General features: G+C 41.9%; 1 protein-coding gene across 3 annotated transcripts in view; it reads left to right on the top strand.

Annotated features, from left to right (window-relative positions):
• Positions 1 to 5,258: 5,258 nt before the first annotated feature.
• The window catches only part of syngap1a (synaptic Ras GTPase activating protein 1a), a 105,570-nt gene continuing 89,631 nt past the window's right edge, over positions 5,259 to 21,197 (top strand). For 2 of the 3 annotated variants that reach the window (XM_024441421.2, XM_024441420.2), the window contains exon 1: positions 5,260 to 5,632. In XM_024441421.2, the coding sequence (XP_024297189.1) occupies positions 5,611 to 5,632 (22 nt within the window). In that variant the 5' untranslated portion in view covers positions 5,260 to 5,610. Of the gene's footprint in view, positions 5,633 to 21,197 lie in introns of all 3 variants that reach the window. The other variant, XM_024441419.2, reaches the window with a different exon arrangement.

Genomic DNA, 21,197 nt, shown 5'->3' with positions numbered 1-21,197 from the left:
GGCAAAAGGTCGCAAAGTTCAAGGGGGCCGAATACTTTCGCAAGGCACTGTATAACACTTGAATTTTTTATGAATGTAGATTATTTCTGTATTTTGAATTTGGCGCTCTGCAATTTCACCGGATGTTGTCGAGGTGGGTTGCTAGCGGAACGCTTGCAACAGAAATGTTAAAATCAATTTTCAAATGTTCCGAGCCACTGTAGCCCTCCTGATGTTGTTTGACCCCACATGAACTATGACAGTGTCAGCTCCCGGCATCTGTTGTAGAACAGTCGGAAGCAGCCTTGTTATGTCCTGTACTCATGTTCCTGGGTATCTCAGGGTTTTTGCCTTGGGGACCGAGACGTTTCTCACCATAGAGCTGCCTATGATGACAGCTGGTGATGATGAATGGGCCGGTCTCTCAGACAGCCTGGTGAGGCTGGGAGCTCCGAGGATCTAAACCAGAGGTAGAAGCCACCAGAGAGGGAGACAGAACCGAGGATGAAGACGCAGGTACTTCTGGATCCGATCTTGATTGGGAAGCCACCAAGGAAGAATCCAGGATCCAGGGAGGCAAAGCTGTTTCTGTGTCAGTTCCGGACTCAACACCTCCATGGAGACCCTCGTTGCCAGAGGACGCCTTCTCTGACTTCCATGGCGAGTGACGTACCTCCATGGCTGGTTGGTTGGGTCTAGAACAGCTCCGTTCTCCAGGGAAGGGGGAGACACCTTCGGGGATGGAACCCTACCGATCACCAGCCAGATAGCTGTGGAGAGTCGAAACGGCGACGTAACTTCCACCAGACCAGAGCAGCATCCGGCTACTGGTATGGTAACTGCTCGGCCTCCGTCTGCAATGCACTACAATGCACAACAAGATAGAACTGCAGAAGAGGGTGGAGTTGCAATCTGCTGCAGTTATAGCCTGCAGAGTTCTGTCTTACTATCCAGGTCAGTAGCCAAACAATTCGAGCTTCTACTTTTAATAATGTACCTTTCCAGAAACAAGTCTCTCACCATTTCCGCTTGCTATAGACCATCCTCTGCCCCCAGCTGTGCCCTGGACACCATATGTGAATTGATTGCCCCCCATCTATCTTCAGAGCTCGTGCTGCTAGGTGACATAAACTGGGACATGCTTAACAACCTGGCCATCCTACAATCTGAGCTTGATGCCCTCAATCTCACACAAATGATAAATGAACCTACCAGGTACAACCACAAATCCGTAAACACATGCACCCTCATAGATATCATCATAACCAACTTGCCCTCCAAATACATCTCTGCAGTTTTCAACCGAGATCTCAGCGATCACTGCCTCATTGTCTATGTCCGTAATGGATCTGCAGCCAAACGACCACCCCTCATCACTGTCAAACGCTCCCTAAAATACTTCAGCAGGCAGGCCTTTCTAATCGACCTGGCCCGGGTATCCTGGAAGGATATTGACCTCATCCCGTCAGTAGAGGATGCCTGGTTGATCTTTAAAAGTGCCTTCCACACCATCTTAAATAAGCATGCCCCATTCAAAATCTTTAGAACCAGGAACAGATATAGCCCTTGGTTCACTCCAGACCTGACTGCCCTTGACCAGCACAAAAACATCCTGTGGCGTACTGCATTAGCTTTGAATAGCCCCCGTGATATGCAACTTTTCAGGGAAGATAGGAATCAATATACACAGGCAGTTAGGAAAGCAAAGGCTAGCATTTTCAAACAGAAATTTGCATCCTGTAGCACAAACTCCAAAAGGTTCTGGGACACTATACAGTCCATGGAGAATAAGAGCACCTGCTCCCAGCTGTTCACTGCACTGAGGCTAGGAAACACTGTCACCACCGATAAATCCACTATAATTGAGAATTTCAATAAGCATTTTTCTACGGCTTGCCATGCTTTCCAACTGGCTACCCCTATCCCGGTAAACTGCCCTGCACCCCCCACAGCAACTGGCCCAAGCCTTCCCAATTTCTCCTTCACCCAAATCCAGACAGCTGATGGTCTGAAAGAGCTGCAAAATCTGGACCCATCCAAATCTGCTGGGCTAGACAATCTGGACCCTCTCTTTCTAAAATGATCTGTTGAAATTGTTGCAACCCCTATTAGAAGCCTGTTCAACCTCTCTTTCATATCGTCTGAGATTCCCAAAGATTGGAAAACTGCCGTGATCATCCCCCTCTTCAAAGGGGGAGACACTCTAGACCCAAAATGCTGCAGACCTATATCTATCCTACCCTACCCTTCTAAGGTCTTCGAAAGCCAAGTTAACAAACAGATTACCGTCCATTTCAAATCCCACCGTACCTTCTCCAGTATGCAATCTGGTTTCAGAGCTGGTCATGGGTGCACCTCAGCCACGCTCAAGGTCCTAAATGATATCATAACTGCCATCGATAAGAGACATTACAGTGCAGCCGTCTTCATCAACCTGGCCAAGGCTTTCGACTCTGTCAATCACCACATTCTTATCGGCAGACTCAACAGCCTTGGTTTCTCAAATGACTGCCTCGCATGGTTCACCAACTACTTCTCTGATACAGTTCAGTTTGTCAAATCGGAGAGTCTGTTGTCCGGACCTCTATACTTCTGGCCCTTCTTTGGTCAGTGTGTTAACTATCCTCCAGACAAGCTTCAATGCCAGACAACTCTTCTTCTGTGGCCTCCAACTGCTCTTAAATGCAAGTAACACTAAGTGCATGCTCTTCAACTGATCGCTGCCTACACCTGCCCGCCCGTCCAGCATCACTACTCTGGACGGTTCTGACTTAGAATATGTGGACAACTACAAATATCACATTAAGCATCTCCATTCCAAAATATAATCTAGAATCTGCTTCCTATTTCGCAAAACAAAGCATCTTTCACTCATGCTGCCAAACATACCCTCAAAAAACTGACCATCCTACCGATCCTTGACTTCGGCGATGTCATTTACAAAATTGCCTCCAATACTCTACTCAACAAATTGGATGCAGTCTATCACAGTGCCATCCATTTTGTCACCAAAGCCCCATATACTACCAACCACTGCGACCTGTACACTCTCGTTGGTTGGCCCTCACTTCATACTCGTCGCCAAACCCACTGGCTCCAGGTCATCTCCAAGTCTTTGCTCGGTAAAAACGCTGCCTTATCTGAGCTCACTGGTCACCATAGCAGCAAACACCCGTAGCATGTGCTCCACAGATATTTGGCCGCCTTTCCTTCCAGTTCTCTGCTGACAATGACTGGAACGAACTGCAAAAATCACTGAAGCTGGAGACACATATCTCCCTCACTAGCTTTAAGCACCAGCTGTCAGAGCAGCTCACAGATCACTGCACCTGTACATAGCCAATCTGTAAATAGCCCATCCAACTACCTCATCCCCATACTGTATTCATTTATTTATCTTGATCCTTTGCACCCCAGTATCTCTATTTTCACATTCATCTTCTGCACATCTGTGTTTAATTGGTATATTGTAATTACTTCGTCACCATGGCCTATTTATTGCCCTCCCTTATCTTACCTCATTTGCACACACTGTATATAGACCTTTTCTACTGTATTATTGACTGTATGTTTGTTTATTCCATGTGTAACTCTGTGTTGTTGTATGTGTCGAACTGCTTTGCTTTATCTTGACCAGGTCGCAGTTGTAAATGAGAACTTGTTCTCGACTAGCCTACCTGGTTAAATAAAGGTGAAATTGAAAAATAATAAATAAATCTACAGAGGGTAGTGCGTACTGCCCAGTACATCACTGGGGCAAATTTTCCTGCCATCCAGGAACTCTATACCATGCGGTGTAAGAGGAAGGCCCTAAAAATTGTCAATGACTCCAGCCAACCTAGTCATAGACTGTTCTCTCTGCTACCGCACGGCAAGCGGTACCAGAGTGCCAAGTCTAGGTCCGTTGCCCCCCCCTTTTACGCTGATGCTACTTTCTGTTATTATCTATGCATAGGTCACTTTAATAACTATACCCACATGTATATATTACCTCAATTACCTCGACTAACCAGTGCCCCCACACATTGACTCTGTACCTGCACCCCCTGTATATAGCTTCGCTATTGTTATTTTACTCCTGCCCTTTAATTATTTGTAACTTTTATTTATTTATTTGGGGTATTTTTCTTAAAACTGCATTGTTGGTTAAGGGCTTGTAAGTAAACATTTCACTGTAAGGTCTACCTATACCTGTTGTATTCTGTGCATATCACAAATACAATTTGATTTGATTTGATGTGCTCAAACGAAGCTTCGGACATCATTGATCACATTATAAAGTTTCTTTGAAACGAGCATCAGTACATTGTGTCGGATCTGTAGTGCTTTGAAAACTACATCGGAGCGTCAGAGCTCTGGTATCAATCGTCCCATCACTAGATTTGGATGAAATGTAAGTCTCACTTTGTTAAATGATTAAATAAAACAATGCAATGGTTTATTGTGAAGGTGTTCATGTAGTAATATCTTGCAATGTACAAACTATAGCCTGCATGCACTCATAAGCAAGTGCTACACTAAGTTGATAAATCTGTTGACAGACTGTCAGTTCCATTTGTGCTTTGGTGCGATGGAGAAAAAGTGGGTGCGCCCGATTCAACATGAGGATGGTGCCCTTGGAGTTAACTCCAAGGGTTCCCAAACTTTTATACTCAGGCCTCCCTTCCAGCATTGGGAGACATCCATGCTACAAATATTGTCCTGAAATGTGATTCTCAAGATAACTTTTTGATGAGTCAAAACAAAACAAGGAAAATTACTTATAAATATAAATGTATAGCACTTTGTGACATCTGCTGAATTTGATTGATTGATTGTGAGCTTAGTTCAACTGTCATACCCCATCAGAACCCAAAATATGAGCTTGTTTTATAGTGTAGAAAACAAAGATAATATAGCCTCAAAACATGTTTAAAACTATACTTTTGATGTAATGTAAGTTACATACACAGCTCTGTCTGCGAATCTGAGACATTTATCCAGCCCCATCCATAAGCTTTTTACTGAAACAGAGGCGGGGGATTCGCTTTGTTATTGTTTCAACTAATGATCAAAAACAGAGAAAATAGAGTGAAAAATATTATTATAGTCTATATTATAGTATCCTATAAATGGACACTATCCCGCCCACCTCCCGTGCACTATTTGTAAAGTGTGTGTGTGTAAGCAACGTGTATGAACGTGCGCCTACGAGAACGCGGAAAAGAGTTTCATTCAAATGGGACTAAATTCAATGGGGATAGACTTTGACCTTATGATAATTTGGCAGATAACGATTAAGGTAGCCTATACGTGCACTTGGTAGCCTAATACATTGCACACGCAAGCGCTCAAACGCTCCACCTCTTCTTGCCTCCCTCTCCCACTCACTTCGGTTCGTGTGATATACCCATATTTCTATGTAGACAACAATTTACATGTATTTATATTTATGTCCTTTACTCTATCGTCGGAAATGGCCTCCAACGGAGATGGACTGAGTCATTTTTATGCATTGCCGTTGTATTTTCTCAGTTAACGGTTCCTAGGATTTGCCCAATCATTATGTAGCCGTTTTATTAATGGCATTTCTACAGACGAGATTGAAAGTGCTGAGAGCTTGCTCTGGGTGACTCTGGATGTCTTTAGACCATGTCCTATGTCTCTTCGCAAGGTAAGATAGCCAGATATTTAACAGCTCTTACCATCTCCCTTCCTCTGGTTGCCTCATCACCCACAAAGAGTGAGAAAGTGGCACAGTGCAGGTTGTGAGATTGTGTCGGGTTGTATCATTTCGTAAGGTATGAAATCGTGTTGCTTTGTCAACTGGACTATTCAGTGGTGGCCAAATGTTGTGCGTTTTATGCACTGTATCTGAAGTGTTGCTGTATGTTTTTTTAAAAGGACGCCTTGACTATTTCAGTTGACGGAAACACTGAATTGCGTGACTAGTTGGTCCTGAAATACTCTGAGATGATTATACAGCATTAAAGGTACTTGATGTTCTAATAGTGTGTATAGTTCAGTCACTATTCAATTATTGATAGGACATTTATTTTTGTTATCAATGCACAACCTGACCCTTTCTACAGTGCACTTCTCATTTGTAGAGGGGAGGTGTTAGCCTCGGGGTATTTTACTAAAGCCTACGCCAGCCACTGCACTGCACACATAGTGTATTTTTAGATTTCGAAATAGCCCAACGGTGAAGAGTTGTGGAATTGAGGTGAGAATATTTGGAGCAGGGGGTCATGGGAGTTGGAGTATTACACCAATGAGTTGAGGGTCATGAGAATTTGTGTTGTGCATAGCCCCAAAACATGAAATCATTTATTATTTCTTAAATGTGGATATACACAGGATCAAGCTGATACAGGTTTGTGTTATAGCTTTAAAACTTTGGAAGTCTCAATGTCGAACTGTTAATCGGAACTGTGTATCTGCCGTGCATTAATTTCATGTTGTAAATATATTACTAGACTAATTGGTTAATCACCCTATTAAGCAAATATATAATTAACAGAGCTGTTATATATTGTTTTAAGGCTCATGCTAATACTGTGATGCAGTCAGGGGTTAACTACACTCACACGGACCATGAATATACACTGAGGGTACAAAATATTATGAACACCTGCTCTTTCCATGACATAGCCTGACCAGCTGAATCCAGATGGAAGCTATATGACCCCTTATTGATGTCACTTGTTAAATCCACTTCAATCAGAGTAGATGCAGGGGAGCAGACAGGTTAAAGAAGTATTTTCAAGGCTTGAGACAATTGAGACATGGATTGTGCATGTGTGCCATTCAGAGGGTGAATGGGCAAGACAAAATATTTATGTGCCTTTGAACGGGGTATGGTACTGTAGCAGGTGCCAGGCGCACCGGTTTGAGTGTGTCAAGAACTGCAACGCTGCTTGGTTTCCCTTGTGTATCAAGAACATTCCACCATCCAAAGGACATCCAGCCGACTTGACAAAACTGTGGGAAGCGTTGAAGTCAACATAGGCCAGCATCCCTGTGGAACGCTTTCGACATCTTGTAGAGGCAAATTGAGGCTGTTCTGAGAGCCAAAGGTGAGGGGGGGTGCAACTCAATATTACAATGGTGTTCTTAATGTTTTCTACACTCAGTGTATGTTTGAAGCAACTTAGGCTGCCTTTACACTGGCAGCCCAATTCTGATTTGTTTCACTAATTGGTCTCTTGACCAATCAGATAGGATTTTTTGCTAACGTTTTTGCAAAATATCAGAAATGGGCTGCCGTAAGGCTTATGTTAAAAAAAACTTTAATTCGTAACATAATAAGGAAATCAAAAGGCCTTGCTCATTCAGAACTCATTTGTTTAGTTCATAACAAATATAACATGAATAATCTCAAAGTCCATCTCAATCTTAGTCTGAGTACGCCCCTCCACAAAATAAAGCACAATAAACATTTACCAGCTTAGCTTTTGTAAATTGAAAAATAATAGTTTTGTTTCCTTAATATTTCAAATAGCAAACATGCAACTTCACACACACATGTTTTGACATTCTGAAGACATTCATCTGAATATATATATATATAATGATCTCAGTTTATCAACCGAATTGTCAAACATGTTCGATTTTTTTTTTTCCCAAAACATTTTGACATTATCTGGATTTATAGATGACTGGAGACATTAACATTACTGTATGTGCTGTAACTCAATCATTGAGCTTGTTGCTGTAATGTACAGGTACTTCCTTGCGAGTTTGCTAAGCTTTGAGAAGGTCACTTCGACCTTTAAAGTGTCTCATAAAGTGTATCAGAAAATATCATAATTATGGTATGTGTTTTTAGGGTTTTCGTCCTAAACCACTCCTAACTCAGAGACGGGTGTTGAAATATGTTATGAAACTGTTTGACAGTTCATCAGGTGTTACATTTTGATTTGGGGTAACACTTTATTTGAAGGGTACTTAATATAAGGACATCTTAAAGCAATGGTATTCAAACCTTTTCAGCGGGGACGCCATTGCTTAGCAAGAGTTTCTAGGGACCACATTTATTCCCCAATAATTTGTTGTGACCCCACCCCACCCCAAATCTAATGCGCCAACCTTAAAATCGTTAACCTTAGATTTGTACCTTTTTACAATAACCGTATCAAAATGAAAAGAAACCAATAAATACCCAATCTCAGGCCGGCAATCCGTGCCAATGTATCCTCAAAACACCACTTCTAGGGCATTTTCAATTTTATGCAACGGGTTACCAACATATTCAAACAATGATTGACATATTTTCATTTAACGTTATTTGATGAATTTATTCATACGATTTCATCCTTCCACAAGATATAGCCCAAAAACAAATCTAGGGTTGCTACCCAAGCCAGCTGGTCGTTCCTTCTATCGGTTCGGTTGCCAGAGACACGACCCAGTCATTCAGTCTTTTTGTTCTGTATCTATGGATGCGCCCCAGTCATTCATGGCTGGTAACATTCTTATCCCTTGCTTGCCAACTACGGCTAACTTACAGTCACGTCAAAAAGGGCAGCCAAAATAACAGCAAAGTAGCTGCATTTGAATTTGTTTAAGCTGTTTTCTAGTGACATTTATTTGGACGCATCCATAACAATGAGCAAACGAGGCGCGTTTTCGCCTGGCATAGAAAATGTGCTCACTCGTCAGGACACTGTTGATCAGAGGAGGTAGCCAACACAATCACTTCAAACTGAAGCTGGAAAGACTGCAAGCAAGTTGCACTTGGTTTCATTTGACCTTTTATCAATTTATATTTCTTTGTCAAATATATATCCATAAAAATGATGCCAGCTGATTCATGATTTCGAATGGCTGTGAAACGCTGCCTGTCTGTCTGTTTCGTCCCGACACATTCATTACTAAAGGACAGCTGGAGATCGAATTTGAATCTTGAAACAATGTTGCAAATATTGGAGAGAGACAGCAAAGTTTATACAAATCTCTGCTGTTGAAAACTAAATGTTAGTCTAAAAGAATGTGAGAATGTCTAGATGCTTTTTATAGTGGAGATCAAGTTTATAAATTGCTTGGCTGGGCTGGTGAGACAGTGGATTGTGCAGTCAGATGGAACAGAGTAAATTGGCATTTTAACGTCATAGATTCAGCCGTTGATGACTTGTGGATTATAAACTGGTTGCTCGAGCCCTGAATGCTGATTGGCTGACAGCCGTGGTATATCAGACCATATACCACAGGTATGACCCACATTTTTTTTTACTGCTCTAATTACGTTGATAACCAGATTTTAATAGCAATAAGGAACTTCGGGGGTTTGCGGTATATGGCCAATATACCATGGCTAAGGGATGTATCCAGGCACTCTGCGTTGTGTCGTGTATAAGAGCAGCCCTTAGCTGTGGTATATTGGCCATATATCACACCCCTTTGTGCCTTATTGCTTAAATAGACATCAGCTGGAATGTGGTTTTAACCAATTAGCATTCAGGACTAGACCTACCCGTTGTATAAAAATGAATAGAGGACGTGTACAGGAAGTGGCTTTGGTTGGGCATTTTGGGGAGGGAATTTTGACTGTGGTCTCAGACCCTCGTAGCTATGTCACAATGGGATGCCGGACTATCAACTCTCAGCATCTGTGGACCCTGAATTCCTCTAAGACAATTAGTTACTCACCCTGTGAAACAAACCTAGTGTGTTCCATTTCAACTAGAGAGAAATGGAAATGCAGTTTTTGTCCTGTGAGATGCAGAATATAGTAATCTGTCCTTGATTCATAGATAGGCTGAAAGGAATGTAATAGCCCTGAGGAAATGCATCATCACTTCCCTGGCACACACCCCAACACACCCACCCATTTACTGATACAGCAGCATGCACACAAAAAGAAACAGTTTCATGCATACACTCAGAGTAAGTAGAAGTTTGCCAGTGTAAATCCAGGGCTGACTGAAGGAATCTGGCAGGTGTGAGGTGGACAGATACTAGTGTTACTGAGTGAGTTCAGACACGGGTCCCCATCTAGGGTGACCACATTTAAAATACCCATCTGGAACAACGGTATGATTTTGTGGGACATTCGCAGGACAGTGTCGCCTACGCATACCAGTCATTTCATCTCAATCAGTTTCATGGGAATATGCATTTAGATCTTCTTGAATTACTGTTTAGTGAACCAATTAGAGCAGGATGTTAACAAACTATACCCTAGCCTTCAGCCTTCCTGTATTTTGTTTAAATCCAAGTACATTTTGCATAGTGGCCGCATGAGAAAAAAAACATCCTGTTGATGTAACAGTAACGATAGACTATGCAATTATATTTGTTTATGTTATATAGAATACCAATTCATCATTATGTTATCTTCCAAGACACTGATTCAGTTTCAATCTAGCTACTAAAAGAGCACCATTGTGAGAAGTGGCGGAGCGACACTCCGGTGTTCTCCAGCAGCACTACAATCCCTGCTCCAACTGCACCAAACAAGCTAATTGAAGTGCACCTATCCTAATTCTTTGCCTCGCTCAACATTTTGTGATGAAAATAAGACACCACATGTGTGAATGTTTTATTAAAATCTGGGAATATTTGGCAAAGGAAACATTTCTGGATGGCAAAACATTTAGGAAGGGTGACTTGTTTTAAAAAGGGGATTAAGAGAAGTAGCATTATGTTGAATGAGCAACTATTGAGAATGGAGAGACCCATAAGTTTGACAGAATTACCTTATTTCGGGGATGGTAGGGGACGCCATGTGCGACTGACGTGTTTTCCGTTTGCTCCCGTGGTATTCTTAAAGTTTATGTGAATTCTGCAGCAGAACCGTATTTATTTTCAAATATTAATTTGGTCATCCCTTTCCGTAAAAAACAAGACTACTTTGCTTCCGAATGTCAGCATGTCGACCAAACATAAGGCCAAAAGCATGACTTTGAGAAAACCCGGCCTACAAGACCCGCTCTCATCACCGCCCTCTCCTGAGTCTGAGGGCCCGGGGACGCACACTTTAACCGGGGGCGCGGCTTGGCCTGGCGGCGCTGAAATGAACATTCTCGAGGCCATCAAACTACTATGCTCTGAGATAGTTGAAATGAAAACACAGGTGGTTGCTACGATTGAGGCCAGAATACAGGAGGTTTCTGATACTTTAAAAGCAGATTTAACCATCCTGCGGAACGAGACTGTGCCCGCAATCACAACACTCAAAACAACAACTGCGTCACACACTACAACGATTGCGGGTACTGGAGACCTCCGCTACTAATGTCTCCGATTTAACTACATTCCTGGAGGCTGAAGTTAAACGCCTATCTGCGGATTTGAAAAAGGTGAAGGAGAGCTGTGTGAGTCTAGAGGGATTCTCTCGCCGCAATAATCTGAGACGTGTATCAGTCCCAGAGTCCGCGGAAATGCATCGCGCCACGGATTTCGTTTCAGGGCTGCTGAAGGATGATCTTGCCTTAGATGAAGAGCCCCTGATTGATCGAGCCCACCGGTCGCTGCGCCCAACGCCCCGGGATGGGAAGAGGCCCCGTGACATAATTCTTCGAGTGCACTTTTTTCATGAGAAGATGGAGATCCTCCGACGAGCCCGCAATACCACTCTGAGCTTTCAAGGACAGAGCTTTTCCATCTACTAGGACTACTCCCCCACTGTTACCAGGCAGGGCGCAGCTTTCGGACAGGCCAAACGAGTACTTCGGGACCATCCAAGTGTGAAGTATGGACTGCGATTCCCGGCCCGTTTATGGATATCTCATGAGGGTAAAGACTACACATTTGAATCTCCGGATGAGGCTATGGCTCACATTCAACATCACATCAAGAAGTCTTGAATATGCTCACAGTTCAGCAACTGTTGCTTGCGAACTGTGGATAGTAAGAAACCCACTTGTGGTACAATTATGCTTAGATATAACAGGCTAGTCTTGTATAGTTGGTGAAACTATTCAGGCTTATTTGATGTGATCTAATGTTTTGATCATCTAGTGTGCGTGCCTTATCTCGCTCACCTATTTAGTTTGTTTACACATTGTCTCGGTGACTCAAAATATTTTTGGTTTTGTTTACTGCATCCGTTTGCATTGACCCAGTAAACAGTAAATGTCTCCCGAGGCTACACGGTTTTTGGGGCCTCACTTTAATTTTAAAAGTTTTGAGCGTCATTTATGCCCAGCAAACGTTCAACGTTGCGCACACATAGTTTTTTGGTATTGGTTGTAAGCTGTCTCAGCTTTAACTAGACTACTATTATAATTACTATTATTTTTGATTGTCTTACTACGATTTCCTTACTTCAAATTAGATTTTTGGCTGAGAGCCTTTATACATTTGATTTATCTTCTCTCTCAATGCCTGTTATAAGACTGGAAATACAATTATATACATCTACAAGTGGTGCTATTGTCATTCCATTTGCACAAGGGATTCGCCTTTTTTTTATTTGAAAAAATACATACAAATCTTTCTTTTTGCTGCTTGATCCACTAACAAAACGCGACTTTAAAGAGCGGGACTGTGGGTTTAGGTTTAAGACCGCACTCTCACAGACATACTGTGCGAAGAGAACATGTTCTATTTAGGCTTGTACCTCGTTTGGGGAGGTATTGTCTGGGATGGGGGGAGGGGGTGGGGGGGCAGGTTGAATTGTTCAGTTCTAATGTTGTCATTCTGTCTTTTTAGTTTTTTTATCTGTTTTTTTCTGTACTTTTTCCAAACATTTACCACCGTACATTATTACTCTGAGACAAGTTATTCTGGGGGTTTTGGGCGCTCATTGCTTTTCCATTCTATGCTCTAATGACAGGGTTGAATAACGGGAATGCCCAGAGGGGCCGAAATAATACGATCAAGTACATTTCTTGGAATACCAAAGGGGTTAACAACCCGGTGAAGCGTAAGAGGGTGTTGACACACTTAAAGGGTTTGAATGCAAATATTGCATTTCTACAAGAGACTCACTTGAGGACTGGTGAGCATTTTAGGATGCGTAAGGACTGGGTTGGTCAAGTGTTCCACTCAAACTTTCATAGTAAATCAAGAGGTGCTGCTATTCTGGTTGATAAAGCTACTCCCTTTGTAGCTTCTGGTTATTGCTGATCCTAAGGGACGATACGTCATAGTAACCGGTGAACTGTTTTCTACCCCTCTTGTTTTGGCTAGTGTTTATGCTCCCAATTGGGATGACACAAGTTTCATTTCTTCCTTTCTGTCTGCTATTCCCAATTTAGATTCTCATTTGTTGATTTTAGGGGGGGATTTCAACTGTAAAATGTCCCCAGTTCTTGACAAGTCCTCACAAACAAATACAGGCCCATCTAAATGTGCCCTACTTATTCAATCCTTTCTTCAGAAATATGCTATGTTTGAGGCCTGGCGTTTCCTATATCCTACAGATAGACAGTATTCCTTTTATTCTCATGTTCATCAAACATACTCCCGGATTGATTACTTCTTTTTGGACAAAAAACTTCTGCCTAACCTTCGGCAGTGTACTTACGAGAGTATTGTTATCTCTGACCATTCACCATTAGTGCTTGAACTAGAGTTTCCCCAGCGACCTCCTATGTGTTATCAATGGCGTCTCAACACCATTTTACTCTCAGATAAGCAGTTTGTCAATTTCATTTCTTCTGAAATCACCTTATTCCTAGAAACTAATTCAACACCAGGTATGTCCTGCTCTACCATATGGGAGTCTCTCAAAGCATACCTACGTGGCCAAATTATTTCTTATACAGCCAACCAAAACAGAGTTCGCTCCCAGCGACTTCGGGACCTGAGCGAGTCCATAGCCACACTGGATGAGAAGTATGCTACGGATCCTTCCTCTGATCTGCATAAAGAGCGCCAACTACTCCAATCTGAATTTGATGAGCTTTCTACCAGGCAAGCTGAACAGTTACTCTTGCGAGCTCGATACAAAGTCTATGAGCAAGGCGACAAGGCCAGTAAACTCCTTGCGCATCAGATCCGTAAATCTGAGGCCTCACGTTTAATCCCACAAATAAGGACCCCGTCTGGTGCCACCACAGTTATACATAAAGAGATCAATGATCAATTTAAACAATTTTACTCTGCGCTATACACCTCTGAATCCCCTCAAGACCCCTTGCTGATTGACTCCTTCTTTAATGGCTTGAATATGCCTTCAATTGATACAGACTCCCATGACTGTCTAGAAGAAGAATTTACGCTTGAGGAGATTGCAACAGCTGTGTCCGCAATGAAAAGTGGTAAATCACCGGGTCCGGACGGTTTTCCAACCAAATTTTACAGGACGTTTTCTGGTCTGCTTTGCCCATTCTTGTCTCGACTATTTGCAGAGTGCCTCGATACTTCAAAGCTACCGCCTAGTCTTTATCAGGCTTCAATTTCATTACTACTAAAGAAAAACAAAGACCCCCTGGAATGTGGATCCTATCGCTCAATCTCGCTTTTAAACTGTGATTACAAAATCCTAGCTAAGCTTTTAGCCATCCGTATGGAAGGCTTGCTGCACCAAGTAATACACTCTGACCAGACTGGCTTTGTGAGAAATAGGCATTTATTTTTCAATATTAGGCGCCTTATGAATATACTGTACTCCCCAGCGTCGGAGGACCCGGAGGTGGTGGTCTCACTTGATGCCGAAAAAGTGTTTGACCGCGTTGAGTGGGATTACCTAACAGCTGCCCTTTATAGATTTGGCTTTGGCCCCAAATTCATTGCGTGGATAAAGATTCTTTATTTTTCCCCCATGGCTTCGGTACGGACTAATAACTTGTCCTCTGACTATTTTCCCTTGCACCGCGGATACAGACAGGGTTGCCCACTCTCCCCCTTGTTGTTTGCTTTGGCAATCGAGCCTCTCGCCATTGCACTACGCTCTAATGATGCCATTCAAGGCATAATCAGGGCGGGCTGGGAGCAGAAAGTCTCGCTATATGCTGACGATCTCCTTTTGTTTATCTCCAACCCCGATACCTCATTGCCACGTGCCCTATCTGTTCTTAAGTTTGGATCAATCTCAGGGTACAAGCTGAATCTAGGCAAGAGTGAGCTTTTTCCGGTAAACAAGGCTGCTTTAAAGTGCTCTTTTACAAGTTCTCAGTTTAGGATTGTCCGGGATCAATTCACTTACTTGGGAGTAAAAGTGACAAGGAAATATTCAAATTTGTTTCAGGAAAACTTTGTTGCTCTAGCAGACAGATTGAAACAATCTTTTACTTTTTGGAATTCGCTACCCCTTTCTCTTATCGGAAGGATTAATGTCATTAAAATGAATTGTGTTGCCCAAATTTTTATATTTATTTCAATGTTTACCCATTTTTATTCCAAAACCTTTTTTAATTTCACTGGATCAAACATTCATGCACTTTATTTGGGATGGCAAGGTATCACAGATTGGTAGAAAACATTTACAGAAGCCTAGGTCATTGGGGGGTTTAGCTCTACCAAATTTTCAGACATACTACTGGACTGCAAATTTCAGAGCCGTTCTGTACTGGCTGCAGACTGATCCTATTGGCCCTAGACCACTCTGGGTCCAGATGGAGTCTGAATCGTGTAAACCTGCAGCACTTTCCTCTGTGCTGTGCTCGTCTCTCCCAGTGTCCCTAGGCAAAAGGTGTGTCAACCCAATTGTAAAGCAGTCTCTTAAAATTTGGAATCAGTTCCGTTTAGCCTCCGAGGTATTCTCTATCAGGCCCAATCAATCAGAACATTTTATTTCCTCCATCTTTGAATGATGGGGCTTTTGGCATTTGGCACTCACTAGGCCTCTCCTCGCTAGCCCAATTATTCTTTGATGATACATTTGCCTCTTTTTCTCAGCTGCAGGAAAAGTTCAATCTCCCCCAATCCCACTTTTTCCGCTATCTCCAGACTAGAAACTTTGTCAGGGCTAACACACCTGGATTTCCCAATAGGCCTGCGAATACAGCTATAGAGAGCATCTTGGAGCTGAACAAGCTTCCTAGAGGCGCAATTACAGATGTATATGCAATCATTCATGACTTACAGAACCCTTCTTTGGTGCCTTTAAAGACTCGATGGGAAAAGCATTTGGGGAAGGAACTTGGGGAAGATGCCTGGGAATCTGTGCTGCACAGGGTGCACTCGTCCTCTTTTAGCACTAGACACAGCCTCATTCAATTCAAGGTGGTTCACCGTATCCACTGGTCGGGGGCCAAACTTGGAAGAATATTCTCTGATTTTGATCCTACCTGTGTCAGATGTAAAGTGGAACCAGCCACACTGTTGCATATGTTTTGGGGCTGTCATAAACTGTCAGGTTTCTGGGAATTAATATTTAAATGTTTCTCTGATATATATGACACCGTTATAGATCCGTCTCCCCTTACAGCCCTTTTTGGAGTACTGCCCATGGGTACCCCCCTATCAAGAATCCAGTCGGACGCTGTTGCTTATACAACTCTTTTAGCTAAACGGCTAATACTACAGAACTGGAAGATGGCAGCTCCCCCATCTTATAAATATTGGGTGAGGGATGTGTTGTGCTCTCTGAAACTAGAAAAAATTCAATTCAAGTCACGTGGGAACCCCAAAGTGTTTGATGAGGCTTGGGCTCCATTCCGGTCTTACTTTAAACAGTCCATCCTCTGATGGCATTCCAATTAATACTAAAATAAGTCTGTGACTTAAGGGTCTGTGTTTTTGCTGGGGGGGGAGCATTAAGGTCCATGTGCTTATTGATTGTGATCCGCAGATGCCTTGTTCATCTTGCTCGGGCAGAGATTGAAGTGTGAGCTTGTTTTTCCCAGTTAATTTTACATTTTGTTCACGCCTACATGAATAATCATTTTATTTTTTTATTTTAAAGCATTGTAAAAAAAAATCTGTCCAGTGGATGGTCGGTCTGTGGCCATGACTCTCTGTGAGTGGTTGCATTTCTCCACCCTTATCCCTTGACTGTTTACAGGAACAATGGTGAGGTGTTTGCTCTGTCCCTGTACTATAGATTGCCCTTTAACCTCTGTAGCCTTCTGCCTGGTATGTTTAACTTGTCTAAAGTATGGTATCTTTAAAGCTATTTTTTTTTTTGTATTATTATTTGTATTTTTTTTCTAGTTGAGTATATTATTTATATTGCTTTGTCTTGTCTGTGTGTGTGTGTAAAACTTAATAAACAGAGTAAAAAATGTAAAAAAGAATTACCTTATTTCTTTGTCTAATACGGCTATTTACTTATGCCTACTTCTGTAGGTCTTCATCCAAAGCACGTTTTTTGTAAGTAGTTAGTCCTAACTGTCCTGTTGAAGTTTAACTGGAATTTAACCCAAAAGGATTTGAGAAACGTGATTAGTTGACAATAGGCCTATGACATTGGCCAACCACTCATCTTGCGCTGCACAGAATTTCAAATTTCAACAACCATCTGAGAAAGAAGTGTTTAGCATCACCAGTACCACATCCTTAAGCTATATACAGTATCTTGTCATAAAGCCAACATAACTCCAAGAGACAGGTTGGAATGTCGAACTCAAATATGAGACAAATCAACTTTTTTCTAAATTAGTGGTGTTTGATTTTGTTGATCAAATGTGAGACATGATTGTTTGGTTGAGGGAACAAAGGGACAAAATGCGTGGGACTGTCCCACACAAACTGGGACATGTGGTTACCCTAGCCCCATGTGGTGTGTTTTGTTGTTGATTGAGAGTGATATGTGGTATGTGTTGTAAATACATAATTGTGTAAAAAAAACAAAATAAGTTAGTTAATTATCATTACTGATACAAAAAAAAGACATGTTGCTTTATGGTCTAGTCAATGCTAGCTAGCTAACTAGCTCCGCTGATGTTGCTATAGTTCTAGCAATCCCTTGTTGATATTAGCCAAATAGCCACATCTATATAACTAGCTAGCAAGATGACACAAAAAATTAATACAGCGCATAGCTACATGTTTAACCTTTTTGGTTTAGGTGGCAGCATTTTCACTTTGGATGAATAACGTGCCCAGAGTGAACTGCCTCCTACTCTGTCCCAGATGCTAATATATGTATATTATTAGTATTATTGGATAGCAAACCCTCTTAAGTTTCTACAACTGTTTGAATGATGTCTGTGAGTATAACAGAACTCATATGGCAGGCGAAAACCTGAGAAAATCCAACCAGGAAGTGGGAAATCTTAGGTTTGTAGTATTTCAAAGCTTGGCCTACCGAATACAGTGTTTATGGAGTCAAGTTGCACTTCCTACGGCTTCCACCAGATGTCTACCGTCTTTAGAAACTTGTTTCAGGCTTCTGCTATAAAGGAGGGGGGAATGGGAGCTGAATGAGTCAGTAGTCTGGCAGAGTGTTTCAGGCTCGTGACGCGCGCTCCCGACAGAGTTAGCTCTCATTACATTGCTTTTCTTCAGACATAGGAATTCTCCGGTTGGAACATTATTAATTTTTTTATGTTAACATCCTAAAGATTGATTCCATACATCGTTTGACTTGTTTCTACAACCTGTTATGGAACTTTTTGAGTTTTTGTCTGGACGAAGGTCTTGTGCCTCATGAAGATGGATTACTGGGCTGAACACGCTAACAACAAGTGGCTATTTGGACATAAATGATGGACTTTTTGGAACTTTATGGAACAAATCAGTCATGTATTGTCAAACTGGGATCCCTGCGAGTGCCTTCTGATGAAGATCATCAGAGGTAAGTGAATATTTATATTTATTTTTTGTTATTTCTAACTTCTGTTGACTCCAACATGGTGAATATTTCTTTGGCTGGATTGGGCTCTGAGCGCCGTTCTCAGATTATGCTTTTTCCTAAAGTTTTTTTGAAATCTGACACTGTGGTTGCATTAAGGAGAAGTCTATCTTTAATTCTGAGAATAACACTTGTATCTTTTATCAATGTTTATTATGAGTATTTCTGCAAAATCACCAGATGTTTTGGAATCAAAACATTACTGCACGTAACGCGCAATGTAAACTGAGATTTTTGGATATAAATATGCACATTTTCGAACAAAACATACATGTATTGTGTAACATGATGTCCTATGAGTGTCATCTGATGAAGATCATCAAAGGTTAGTGATTCATTTGATCTATATTTCTGCTTTTTGTGACTCCTATCTTTGGCTGGAAAAATGGCTGTGTTTTTTTGACTTGGCTATGACCTAACATAATCATATGTTGTGCTTTCGCTGTAAAGCATTTTTGAAATCGGACACGATGGGTAGAATAACAAGATGTTCATCTTTCATTTGCTGTATTGGACTTGTTAATGTGTGAAAGTTACATATTTCAAAGAAATATTTTTGAATTTCGCGCGCTGCCTTTTCAGCGGAAGGTTGTCGAGGGGTTCCGCTAGCGGAACGCCTGCCCTAGAAAGGGTAACTAGCTGGCTAACATTAGTGTAGCCCATGCCCTCTACTACTACCAATTAATGCCAGGGAAGATGGCACAAACGGGGCAGTTAAATTGGGCAGAGCATGAGTTAATTCCGTTTCCACCAATAGCAAGCCTGAGGGCCTGAGGGGACTGGTCTGGTTTTGAAGTTGGAGCAGGTAACTGTGTGTTTCTGAGAAGACTTTCATCCCCAGTAAATGGCGGACAGCTGTGACCGTTTGCTGGACTGTAAATAATATGTGTGTAGTGTGGCTAAGAAGAGTTGATCATCAAGTGACGAGACCAGATAACGACATCTATACCAGCAATTCTAGAGTTACTGTGTGTTCAGAGTAGCTATTGAGACAGTTGTATTGTGTGTCAGAGTAGTTTTGGTCTCGTGACGAAACGTCATCTGGCTTGCCCTCTGTTTCCTATCACTGCACTGAATACGGACCGCTCTTGATGCATTTTTTACTCCTGCTCCCAGAACTCACACACACCCACACACAGACACAGAGAAGCACAAGGACTGCACTTGCTCTTGTTCATCTAGTCCCGTTGAGGGACGAAGCACTGCAACGTAGTAAGATAATTGTTACATTTCAGAGCTCTGAATAATAATGAGGGGTACTCCAGGTTTTTAAAGGTTGCAACCAGGTTATACTTTATTGAATGTTTATATTTTTTCTGATGTTGGATTACTGAGTTAACTATGAGTTAATGAATTCTAGTTCTCGTGCATGATAAAATACTGATTGGTTTTGTTTCTGATTGAAGCCTTTTCTCTTGCATGATGCCATACTAATTGGTTTTGTTTCTGAATTGTATTGCACCATACTATTTGGGTTTATTCTGAGTTATATGCCTTACATTTGATTCCAGTCTAAAGAGTTATATTTCTGTACATTACTGAATTAAGCCCAAAGGTAATTTATACTGTAAAAATATACATTTTCCAAATACCTAATATGACTTGTGTGGGTTGTAGACTCCGTCTCATGCTACCACTAGAGTGAGATTACAGCCAGCATTCAAAAGTGACCAAAACATCAGCCAGGAAGCATAGGAACTGAGAAGTGGTCTGTGGTTATCACCTGCAGAACCACTCCTTTATTGGGGGTGTCTTGCTAATTGCCTATAATTTCCACCTGTTGTCTATTCCATTTGCACAACAGCATGTGAAATGTATTGTCAATCAGTGTTGCTTCCTAAGTGGACAGTTTGATTTCACAGAAGTGTGATTGACTTGGAGTTACATTGTGTTGTTTAAGTGTTTCCTTTATTTTTTTGAGCAGTGTATTTTAAAGTCACCATTTATCACGACTCAGGATATGACACAGATGCAGACACAGGAGGTGGATAGTACAGTTCTCAATTATTTATTATAACATGGGACAAAAGGCAGGTCGAGGACAGGCAGAGGTTCATAATCAGGTCAGTCAGGCAGATACATGATGGCAGGCAGGCTCTGGGTCAGGGCAGGCAGAATGGAAAGAACTGGGAAAACTAGGAAACAAACACTTTTGTGGAACTAGGAAAGTACGCTGGTAAGACCTGAGAAGACGAACTGGCAACAGGCAAACAGAGAACACAGGTATAAATGCTCAGGGGATAATGGGGAAGATGTGCGACACCTGGAAGGGGATGGAGACAAGTACAAAGACAGGTGAAACCGATCAGGGTGTGACACCATTGGCCACTTGCAGGTGCATGTATTCATGGATGCCAAGGGAAGCCAGGCTTCCCTCCCAAGAATGACCAAGAATAAAATGAATAAAACATACAAAATAATCTATCTTTTGTCTATCGGTGTTTCATAAATGTCCTTCAATTTGCAAGAGGTTGAATGTATCTCACCGGCAAAAGCATCCAAGCGAACAAACAGCGCCTCTCTGTATGTGTAGCCCATCTTTATTTAACCA

The sequence above is a fragment of the Oncorhynchus tshawytscha genome, linkage group LG13 (assembly GCF_018296145.1).
Source record: "Oncorhynchus tshawytscha isolate Ot180627B linkage group LG13, Otsh_v2.0, whole genome shotgun sequence".
In the NCBI taxonomy this organism is placed as follows: domain Eukaryota; kingdom Metazoa; phylum Chordata; class Actinopteri; order Salmoniformes; family Salmonidae; genus Oncorhynchus; species Oncorhynchus tshawytscha.
Note: the sequence above shows the minus strand (reverse complement) of the source record. Positions and strands in the feature narration are given on the sequence as shown.